Consider the following 12,407-nt stretch of genomic DNA (forward strand, 5'->3'; position numbering starts at 1 on the left):
GATAGATAGATAGATAGATAGATATGAGAGATAGATAGATATGAGATAGATAGATAGATGGATAGATAGATATGAGATAGATGGATATAGATAGATAGATAGATATGAGAGAGATAGATAGATAGATAGATAGATAGGAGATAAATATGAGATAGATATGAGATAGAGAGATATGAGATAGAGAGATAGATAGATATGTGATTGATTGATAGATAGATAGATAGATTATGGTAAATAGAAAGATAAAAAGATATGCATTGATAGATAGATACATAGATAGATATATACATAGAGAGATATGAGATAGATAGATATGAAATAGAGAGATAGATATGTGATTGATTGATTGATAGATAGATAGATTATGGTAAATAGAAAGATAAAAAGATATGCATTGATAGATAGATAGATAGATAGATAGATAGATAAATATGAGATAGATAGGAGATGGATAGAAAGATAGATGGTAAATAAACAGATAAAAAGATATGTATTGATAGATAGATAGACATGAGATAGATAGATATGAGATAGATAGATAGATAGATAGATAGATGGTAAATAAACAGATAAAAAGATATGTATTGATAGATAGATAGATAGATGATGGTAAATAGAAAGATAAAGAGATATGCATTGATAGATAGATAGATAGATAGATAGATATGAGATAGATAGATAGATGGATAGATAGATATGAGATAGATGGATATAGATAGATAGATAGATATGAGAGAGATAGATAGATAGATAGATAGATAGGAGATAAATATGAGATAGATAGATAGATATGAGATAGATATGAGATAGAGAGATATGAGATAGAGAGATAGATAGATATGTGATTGATTGATAGATAGATAGATAGATTATGGTAAATAGAAAGATAAAAAGATATGCATTGATAGATAGATACATAGATAGATATATACATAGAGAGATATGAGATAGATAGATATGAAATAGAGAGATAGATATGTGATTGATTGATTGATAGATAGATAGATTATGGTAAATAGAAAGATAAAAAGATATGCATTGATAGATAGATAGATAGATAGATAGATAGATAGATAAATATGAGATAGATAGGAGATGGATAGAAAGATAGATGGTAAATAAACAGATAAAAAGATATGTATTGATAGATAGATAGACATGAGATAGATAGATATGAGATAGATAGATAGATAGATAGATGGTAAATAAACAGATAAAAAGATATGTATTGATAGATAGATAGATAGATGATGGTAAATAGAAAGATAAAGAGATATGCATTGATAGATAGATAGATAGATAGATAGATAGATAGATATGAGATAGATAGATAGAAAGATAGATATGAGATAGATAGATAGATAGATAGATAGATATGAGATAGATAGATAGATAGATATGAGATAAATAGATAGATAGATAGATAGATATGAGATAAATAGATATGAGATAGATATGAGATAGATAGATAGATATGAGATAGATAGAAAGATAGATTGACCTCATATTTATTTATCTATCTATCTCATATCTAAAATAGAAGTAATTGCAGCAGCACATCATATCTATCTATCTATCTCATATCTATCTATCTATCTCATATCTATCTATCTCATATCTATCTGTCTATCTATTTATTTATCTATCTATCTTTTCCATATATCTAGCTATCTTATATCTATCAACTAACTATCTATCTCAGATATACCTTATATGTCTAATGTCTATCATCTATCTATAGAAATCACTTCTTCAGGGTTGTACCACTGTTCATTTGCAGTTCTATGCAAAACCCAATGGCTTTGCTATATTTGACAAATTTAGCTCGACTACATCTATAAACACTAAGAGTTAACTGTGCTCTTAATATAGAGATGGTAAATGACAACACCCGACCCGTCTCCCCATGTATGATGAATGATGTGCCGCCACATTTAGCCATAGGATTATAGTGCCGGCTCTGTGTTATGCCCACACCCTGAAAAAGTCAGCCCGGGCTCTCCGAAAAATGCATAATACGCCATTCCACACCAAACAAAACAGAGAGTTATTTTCGTGTTTTTATGCTGTCTCCATGGCAACCACATACTTTGGTAAATTTTCCAGAATTTCTAGCTTCTTTATGTTTGGATGAAGCTGCTCAGGTTTGCTGGGAGCCAAAAGGACTATCTCTGGCCGCGCACAGTATGGAATGGACCAAGTCAATGTTTCCCAACCAGGGTGCCTCCTGTTGTTGCAAAACTACAACTCCCAGCATGCCCGGACAGCCTTTGGCTGTCCGGGCATGCTGGGAGTTGTAGTTTTGCATCTGTTTCCCTATAGCTAGAGGTTACACTGGTTTAGTCTCTTACCTTGTACCATGCTCGGGGTATATACTTGGAACCTCATTTGGACCAACTCTTCCAGATCCTCTGTCACAAATTCTAGAGCTGACAAGAAGACTGTCTGTGTAAATCGGAACTGAGGGAAGATCAGCACCTGATAAAAGAAGAGATAGCGGTAACAACAGTGAACAGAAAAGGGATACAGATACGGGTTTATTTATTTTTATTTTTTTTTCAATAAACTGTGAAAGCTTTAGTCACTATTCTGCTGGTGAGGTCACTGTGTACATACATTACATTACTTATCCTGTACTGATCCTGAGTTATATCCTGTATTATACTCCAGAGCTGTACTCACTATTCTGCTGGTGAGGTCACTGTGTACATACATTACATTACTTATCCTGTACTGATCCTGAGTTATATCCTGTATTATACTCCAGAGCTGTACTCACTATTCTGCTGGTGAGATCACTGTGTACATACATTACATTACTTATCCTGTACTGATCCTGACTTATATCCTGTATTATACTCCAGAGCTGTACTCACTATTCTGCTGGTGAGGTCACTGTGTACATACATTACATTACTTATCCTGCACTGATCCGGAGTTATATCCTGTATTATACCCCAGAGCTGTACTCACTATTCTGCTGGTGAGGTCACTGTATACATACATTACATTACTTATCCTGTACTGATCCGGAGTTATATCCTGTATTATACTCCAGAGCTGTACTCACTATTCTGCTGGTGAGGTCACTGTGTATATACATTACATTACTTATCCTGTACTGATCCTGAGTTACATCCTGTATTATACTCCAGAGCTGTACTCACTATTCTGCTGGTGAGGTCACTGTGTACATACATTACATTACTTATCCTGTACTGATCCTGAGTTACATCCTGTATTATACTCCAGAGCTGTACTCACTATTCTGCTGGTGGAGTCACTGTGTACATACATTACATTACTTATCCTGTACTGATCCTGAGTTATATCCTGTATTATACTCCAGAGCTGTACTCACTATTCTGCTGGTGAGGTCACTGTGTACATACATTACATTACTTATCCTGTACTGATCCTGAGTTATATCCTGTATTATACTCCAGAGCTGTACTCACTATTCTGCTGGTGGAGTCACTGTGTACATACATTACATTACTTATCCTGTACTGATCCTGAGTTATATCCTGTATTATACTCCAGAGCTGTACTCACTATTCTGCTGGTGAGGTCACTGTATACATACATTACTTATTCTGTACTGATCCTGAGTTATATCCTGTATTATACTCCAGAGCTGTACTCACTATTCTGCTGGTGAGGTCACTGTGTACATACATTACATTACTTATCCTGTACTGATCCTGAGTTATATCCTGTATTATACTCCTGAGCTGTACTCACTATTCTGCTGGGGAGGTCACTGTGTACATACATTACATGACTTATCCTGTACTGATCCTGAGTTATATCCTGTATTATACTCCACAGACCCAGAGATGAAATCTTCCAGCATGCATTCCCTGGAATGAGTCTGCACTGAGCTTACTCTAGAAATTTACAGGAGGTGTTGTGTGATGTAGTGTTTTACTTACCTCCACCTCCCGATCAGGAAAGGACACATTCTTCACTCTTGACAAGTTCTGCAGGGGCCAGTTTGTGTCAAAAACTGAAGATCCCACCACTAAGTATTCAGCATTAAGAGTAAGAGCTGGAAGGAAAGCAACACAATAAACATAATATAAACACAATAAAAATATATCAGTAGAAATGGCCACAGATGTCAACTTTAGACATTCCCATTTAGACCCACTACAGTCGTCCCTCAAGTTACAATATTAATTGGTTCCGGGACGACCATTGTATGTTGAAACCATTGTATGTTGAGACTAGAACTCTATGGAAACCTGGTAATTGGTTCTGAAGCCACCAAAATGTCATCCAAAAATAGGAAGAAGTGAGGATTAAAGAAAAACAATTAGATAACTGATATAGATAAAGCAAATCCTTACATATAAAAGTAATAAAGATCTGCTGGGAGCTGTAATCACTGTCTATGTAGAGGACGGGAGCTTCTTCAGGGTCCTGTACAGTACACAATGTCCTAAAAAAGTAACATGAAGCCGCCCTCACCTGGTGTCCAAAGGAGCAGCTATCCCTGGTACAGGTAAAGAGTACAGAACATGTAATACCTCCCTGTACTGTAGGGGGCGTTACCAGACACCAGTCAGTGCATACACTTCAGTAATACAGGTAAAGAGTACAGAACATGTAATATCTTCCTGTACTGTAGGGGGAGCTACCAGACACCAGTCAGTGCATACACTTCAGTAATACAGGTAAAGAGTAGTACAGAACATGTAATACCTCCCTGTACTGTAGGGGGCGCTACCAGACACCAGTCAGTGCATACACTTCCGTAATACAGATGTTTTACCAGTAAAATGCCCAATGTAATTGGTCAGATCTTCCAGCCATTGACATGTTTCACAGATCTGGGCTGTCTGTACATTGTATGTTGAGTCTGGTTTCAAGTTACAATGGTCCAGAAAAGACCATTGTATGTTGAAACTATTGTATGTTGAGGCCATTGTAAGTTAAGGGATCACTGTATTTGCCATCAAGCTTCAATGTTCAGATTAAAAACATATAATCAGCTTGACTATGTACAGTATAAGTATCTGGAAACATACAACAAATACCTATATTACATAATAATAATAATAATAATAATAATGATGATGATGATGATGATGATGAAGTATGATTTTGGAGGAAACCCATCCAAATAAAGGGAGAACATACAAACTCTTTGCAGATGTTGCCCTTGGTGGGATAAAAAATCAGCGCTCCACTGCTGCGCAGCAAACTACTAAGTTACCGTGCCACCACCGCGCAAGTCTCAGAAAAATGCGAAACCCTCCAGAAGTTCTTCCTGGCACTTACTTTGTGACTTGTATTCGCACACATAGCTGTGTTTTGAGCTGCACAGGTCAGTGTTGCACACCCCATTGGGTCCCATTCTCACACAGCGATCCGCCTGGGATGGCTCGGGCTCCCCTGGTAGCCAGTTCTGGCAGCTCTCCAGGTCAAACCGCTTCCCTTCTGGTAGGGACTCTGCACTTCTGGTGTCATTGAATCCTATCCACACCTCCAGACCACTAAAGAACACACAAAAAAGATTTTCATTACTTTTAGGATTCTGTTAGAAAACATATAATGATATGGGTAATTCTGATTCTTGTAATATCGAGCCGTGAGAATTCTCAACCCCACTGAAGACAATGGGAATAGTCACACACAGGGGACGGTGCCCAAGGTAAAGGTTCCAGAATATGTCCAATAAATTTGGCCTCCGAAGATGAGATGGACAATCACTTTTTTAACTGCTCCTCAGGGGCGTAACCATACACGGTGCAAAGGTCCTAAAGCCTCAGGCAGCCCAACAGATCCTTCTGCTCTATATAAAGACAATGGAGATTTTATATATATGTATATATATATATATATATATATATATATATATATACAGGGCTCAAGTCCTGCAAGAACTCGTGGGAACTGAGTTCCTGCTCTTTTTCCACAGCAGGAACGCAGTTCCCATTAGCAAGAGCATTAGCAGGAGTCCTGCAGGACCAGCCCTTAAAGGGGTACTCCGCCCCTAGACATCTTATCCCCTATCCAAAGTATAGGGGGTAAGATGTCAGATCGTGGGGGTCCCGCTGCTGGGGACCCCCGCGATCTCTGCTGTGGCACCCAAGTCATCCGGTGCACGGAGTGAGCTTTGCTCCGTGCTGGATGACTGGTGATGCGGGGCAAAGGCTTGTGGTGTCACAGTAATGCCCCCTCAATGCAAGCCTATGGGAGGGGGCGTGACAGCCATCACGCCCCCTCCCATAGACTTGCATTGAGAGGCCACGACCGTAAGTTCACGAGCCTGCACCCAATGTTCTAAACGAATGCCGGGTGCAGCAGGGATAACGTGGGGGTCCCCAGCGTTGGGACCCCCGGGATCAGACATCATATCCCCAATTCTTTGGATAGGGGATAAGATGTCTAGTATCCCTTTAACTGGAAATTTTGGGTGAGTTCCCACACTTTTTTTTTCCTGGACTTGACCCCTGTATATGTATATATAGTTAGTTTTACTAGGTCCCTGGCACTGATCTCTATCTCAAAGACTTATCCACCTATTGCCCCATCCTACAGGGTTAGGGTAACTGAAGGGTACAGGTTAGGGCTAGAGCTATATAGTGTTTTCTAGCGTTGGGGCTAAGGCTAGGTTAGGGTTACAGTAGGCTATGGAATAAGGCTAGGGTTATAGAATGTGTAGTATGGTTAAGGTAAGGGCTAAGTTGGGCTACACTAAGGTAAATGATAGGGCTAGGGTTATGGAATGTTTGCTAGGGTTGTGGTAAGGGCTAGGTTAGGGTTAAAGTAGGGTAAAGAATAGGGTTTGGTTAGGGTTACAGAAGGGCAAAGGACAGGGCTAGGTTAGAGTTACAGTAGGGTAAGTATACACCCAAGGGCAATTCAAAACAATAATTCTATTGTAATATGTGACTGCAAATGCTCTACATTACATTAATATGCGGCCCGGTGTGCAATCTAATGCATATAACTTCAAAAAGAGGGGACGGAGTCACTATTAATAATAAAAAGTATATATTTTATTGATATACATTAGAAAACATAGTTATGCAATATAAAATTACACATAAAAGGGAGAATCTCAAGTGAACAGAGAAAAAGGGCGTCACCCCAGGGGGTCCACGTCACAACAAATCACATACATGATACAAGAAGACATCCCTAGGATGGCGTCTCTCCAGCGGTCCTCTGTACATTGTGTCATTAAGAAGTGGAATTTATCTGCTCTTCTGTGGTTGCACCTTATAAAAGTGGGATTTTCCACATGGAGATTTTGCAATATGAGGAACAGTCTTCTTGTATTATGTATGTGATTTGTTGTCACGTGGACCCCCTGGGGTGACGGCCTTTTTCTCTATTCACTGGAGATTCTCCCTTTTATGTGTAATTTTATAACTATGTTTGGTAATGTATATCAATAAAATATATACTTTTTATTATTTATAGTGACTCCATCCCCTCTTTTTTGAAATTACAGTAGGGTAAGGGATGGGGCTACAGTAGAGTTACAGTACGGTAGGGGATAGGGCTAGGTCAGAGTTACAGTAGTTACAGGGCTAGGTCAGAGTTACAGTAGGGTAAGAGAGAAGGCTAGGTTAGAGTTACGGTACAGTAGGGGATAGGGCTAGGACAGAGTTACAGTAGGGTAAAGGATAGGGCTAGGTCAGAGTTACAGTACAGTAGGGGATAGGGCTAGATCAGAGTTACAGTAGGGTAAGGGATAGGGCTAGGTTAGTTACAGTACAGTAGGGGATAGGGCTAGTTTAGTTACAGTACAGTAGGGGATAGGGCTAGGTAAGAGTTACATTAGTTACAGGGCTAGGTCAGAGTTACAGTAGGGTAAGAGAGAGGGCAGGGCTAGAGTTACAGTATAGTAGGGGATAGGGCTAGGTCAGAGTTACATTAGGTTAGAGTTATAGTACAGTAGGGTAAGGGAGAGGGCTAAGTTAGAGTTAGAGTACAGTAGGGTATAGGGCTAGGCTAGAGTTACAGTACAGTAGGGGATAGGGCTAGGTCAGAGTTACAGTAGTTACAGGGCTAGGTCAGAGTTACAGTAGGGTAAGAGAGAGGGCTAGGCTAGAGTTACAGTACAGTAGGGGATAGGGCTAGGTCAGAGTTACAGTAGTTACAGGGCTAGGTCAGAGTTACAGTAGGGTAAGAGAGAGGGCTAGGCTAGAGTTACAGTACAGTAGGGGATAGGGCTAGGTCAGAGTTACAGTAGTTACAGGGCTAGGTCAGAGTTACAGTAGGGTAAGAGAGAAGGCTAGGCTAGAGTTACAGTACAGTAGGGGATAGGGCTAGGACAGAGTTACAGTAGGGTAAAGGATAGGGCTAGGTCAGAGTTACAGTACAGTAGGGGATAGGGCTAGATCAGAGTTACAGTAGGGTAAGGGATAGGGCTAGGTTAGTTACAGTACAGTAGGGGATAGGGCTAGGTTAGTTACAGTACAGTAGGGGATAGGGCTAGGTAAGAGTTACATTAGTTACAGGGCTAGGTCAGAGTTACAGTAGGGTAAGAGAGAGGGCTAGGCTAGAGTTACAGTACAGTAGGGGATAGGGCTAGGTAAGAGTTACATTAGGTTAGAGTTATAGTACAGTAGGGTAAGGGAGAGGGCTAAGTTAGAGTTAGAGTACAGTAGGGTATAGGGCTAGGCTAGAGTTACAGTACAGTAGGGGATAGGGCTAGGTCAGAGTTACAGTAGTTACAGGGCTAGGTCAGAGTTACAGTAGGGTAAGAGAGAGGGCTAGGCTAGAGTTACAGTACAGTAGGGGATAGGGCTAGGTCAGAGTTACAGTAGTTACAGGGCTAGGTCAGAGTTACAGTAGGGTAAGAGAGAGGGCTAGGTCAGAGTTACAGTACAGTAGGGGATAGGGCTAGGTCAGAGTTACAGTAGAGTAGGGGATAGGGCTAGGTCAGAGTTACAGTACAGTAGGGGATAGGGCTAGGTCAGAGTTACAGTACAGTAGGGGATAGGGCTAGGTCAGAGTTACCGTACAGTAGGGGATAGGGCTAGGTCAGAATTACAGTAGTTACAGGGCTAGGTCAGAGTTACAGTAGGGTAAGAGAGAGGGCTAGGCTAGAGTTACAGTACAGTAGGGGATAGGGCTAGGTCAGAGTTACAGTAGTTACAGGGCTAGGTCAGAGTTACAGTAGGGTAAGAGAGAGGGCTAGGCTAGAGTTACAGTACAGTAGGGGATAGGGCTAGGTCAGAGTTACAGTAGTTACAGGGCTAGGTCAGAGTTACAGTAGGGTAAGAGAGAGGGCTAGGTCAGAGTTACAGTACAGTAGGGGATAGGGCTAGGTCAGAGTTACAGTACAGTAGGGGATAGGGCTAGGTCAGAGTTACCGTACAGTAGGGGATAGGGCTAGGTCAGAATTACAGTAGTTACAGGGCTAGGTCAGAGTTACAGTAGGGTAAGAGAGAGGGCTAGGCTAGAGTTACAGTACAGTAGGGGATAGGGCTAGGTCAGAGTTACAGGGCTAGGTCAGAGTTACAGTAGGGTAAGAGAGAGGGCTAGGCTAGAGTTACAGTACAGTAGGGGATAGGGCTAGGTCAGAGTTACAGTAGTTACAGGGCTAGGTCAGAGTTACAGTAGGGTAAGAGAGAGGGCTAGGTCAGAGTTACAGTACAGTAGGGGATAGGGCTAGGTCAGAGTTACAGTACAGTAGGGGATAGGGCTAGGTCAGAGTTACCGTACAGTAGGGGATAGGGCTAGGTCAGAGTTACAGTAGTTACAGGGCTAGGTCAGAGTTACAGTAGGGTAAGAGAGGGGGCTAGGCTAGAGTTACAGTACAGTAGGGGATAGGGCTAGGTCAGAGTTACAGTAGGGTAAGAGAGAGGGCTAGGTTAGAGTTACAGTACAAATTATCAACACAATTCCAGTAACTCCCATGTATAATATTGGGAAATACTGGTATAGATGTTCAGGCTACCTATGTTGCCCAACCAACCCAACCAGGGTGCCTCCAGGTGTTGAAAAACTACAACTCCCAACATGCCCGGACAGCCGTTGGCTATCCGGGCATGCTGGGAGTTGTAGTTTTGCAACATCTGGAGGCACCCTGGTTGGGAGACACTGGTATAGATGTTTAGGTTTTCTCTCCCAGCATCCTTCATTGCCCAACCAGGTTGCCTCCAGATGTTGCAAAACTACAACTCCCAGCATACCTGGACAGCCTTTGACTGTCCGGGCATGCTGGGAGTTGTAGTTTTGCAACATCTGGAGGAACCCTGGTTGGGAAACACTGGTACAGATGTTCAGGCTACACTTGTTGCCCAACCAGGGTGCCTCCAGGTGTTGCAAAACTACAACTCCCAGCATGTCCGGACGGAGGCACCCTGGCTTGGAAACACTGGTATAGATGTTCAGGCTACACATGTGTTTTCTCTCCCAGCATCCTCCGTTGCCAAGGACAGACCGGTTAAAACAAGCTGCGTTTGGGGCCCCCGAGAAGAGACGGAGGGAAGGATTGCAAACAGCTGCTGTAGGGATGTGTGCGCACAGGAGTCAGTGCCAGGAGCTGGCTGGCTGCTGGGGAGGAAATTACACATTGATCTCCGTCCTGCCCCTGAGACAGAGCAAATAATGGACAAAAACGCCCGGACATAGCGATTCATTCACCGACGGACCCCCCCAGAGGCGCTTATAAATAAATATTACCCCGCTAGTGAGGCTTAGACCAGCCAAACCTACTATCAATACCCGCTGGAAAGAGTATATTAGGTTTTTTTTTACGCTTCCAAAATGCGGTCTTTCATTTATATCAGTAGGTAACGCTTGCCTTTGAGTATGTCATAGAATAGCTGTGCATTGGAGGGCATAGGACACAGGTTTTTAACCAGTGTGCCTCCGCGTCACTACAACTACTAGCCTACGACTGTCAGGGCATGCTGGGAGTTGTAGTTTTGCAACAGCTGGAGGTATAGTATATGGGAACATAGCAGGTACGCACTGTATATTTTATAAAGAATCCAGCTGTATGCCATAACATTATAAAAAGGCGTCCCGAATTTAGGAAATCTCTAGTCTCTTTACAATAAGGCTGCTTTCACACTATAAAGTTCCTCTGTTTTAAAGGGGTACTCCGGTGGAAAACTTATTTTTTTTTATTTCTTTAATCAACTGGTGCCAGAAAGTTAAACAGATTTGTAAATGACTTCTATTAAAAAAATCTTAATCCTTCCAGTACTTATTAGCTGCTGAATACTACAGATGAAATTCTTTTCTTTTTGGAACACAGAGCTCTCTGCTGACATCAAGAGCACAGTGCTTTCTGCTGACATCTCTGTCCATTTTAAGAACTGTCCAGAGTAGGAGAAAATCCCCAAAGAAAACATATGCTGCTCTGGACAGTTCCTAAAATGGACCGAGGTGTCAGCAGAGAGCACTGTGTTCCAAAAAGAAAAGAAGTTCCTCTGTAGTATTCAGCAGCTAATAAGTACTGGAAGGATTAAGATTTTTTAATAGAAGTCATTTACAAATCTGTTTAACTTTCTGGCATCAGTTGATTTAAAAAAATAAAATAAAATAAAAAAAGTTTCCCACCAGAGTACCCAGACCCGTTATGAAAACCCTTAAAAACGGCCATTACAAAATTCCATTAAAGTCTATGGGATTTTTACATTATCCGTTTTAACCCGTCATAGCCCGTTATGAACAACGGACGTTATTTGTGACGGGAGAAAAAAAAAAACATTACATGCACTATTTCTGTCCCGTCACAAAATAACGTTTGTTATTCATAACGGGCTATGACGGGTTAAAATGGATAATGTAAAAATCCCACAGACTTTAATGGGATTTTGTAACGGGCATTTTTAAGGGTTTTTATGACGAGACATTATAACAGGTCTTTAAAACAGAGGAAGTTTATTGTGTGAAAGCAGCCTAAGATGATAAAGTTTTTCCCTAGAACAGTGTTTCCCAACCAGGGTGTCTCCAGCTGTTGCAAAACTACAACTCCCAGAATGCCTGGACAGCCAGAGGCTGTCCAGGCATGCTGGGAGCTGTAGTTTCGCAACAGCTGGAGGCACTCTGGTTGGGAAACACTGCCCTAGAGGGACCTTCCAGTGATCCCCTGTAATCTGGAGGGAAACCTATCAGAAAGTCTTCAATTTTCCCTGCAGTGTCACCACAGAAGTTGCCTCACTTATTTACCTCCACCTCCGTTCCTGCACTGATCCCCCTGTTCTGCCTCCGGTCGGCGCTCCAGAGTTACATGTGCAGCGCACATCAGGTGACCACCACAGACAATCAGCGGCCTTGGCGGTCATGCTCCGTATTTAGGAGTGGGAAGGCTGACTGGCTGCGGCAGTTACGTGACATCTTCTGCTGAACACTGAGGGGACACTAATGACTGTAACACACAGAGAGATAAGGGGACACTAATGACTGACACACATAGAGAGATGAGT

General features: G+C 41.6%; 1 protein-coding gene across 2 annotated transcripts in view; it reads right to left on the reverse strand.

Moving 5' to 3' along the window:
• PKD1 (polycystin 1, transient receptor potential channel interacting) overlaps positions 1-12,407 on the reverse strand; it is a 185,255-nt gene that overhangs the window by 97,121 nt on the left and 75,727 nt on the right. For both annotated transcript variants that reach the window (XM_056535584.1, XM_056535585.1), the window contains exons 6-8: positions 5,287-5,501; positions 3,936-4,051; positions 2,352-2,478 (exon numbers count right to left, since the gene is read on the reverse strand). In XM_056535584.1, coding sequence (XP_056391559.1) covers positions 2,352-2,478; positions 3,936-4,051; positions 5,287-5,501 — 458 coding nt within the window. The remainder of the gene's footprint in view (positions 1-2,351; positions 2,479-3,935; positions 4,052-5,286; positions 5,502-12,407) is intronic.

This window comes from Hyla sarda, chromosome 8, assembly GCF_029499605.1.
Source record: "Hyla sarda isolate aHylSar1 chromosome 8, aHylSar1.hap1, whole genome shotgun sequence".
Taxonomy (NCBI): Eukaryota; Metazoa; Chordata; class Amphibia; order Anura; family Hylidae; genus Hyla; species Hyla sarda.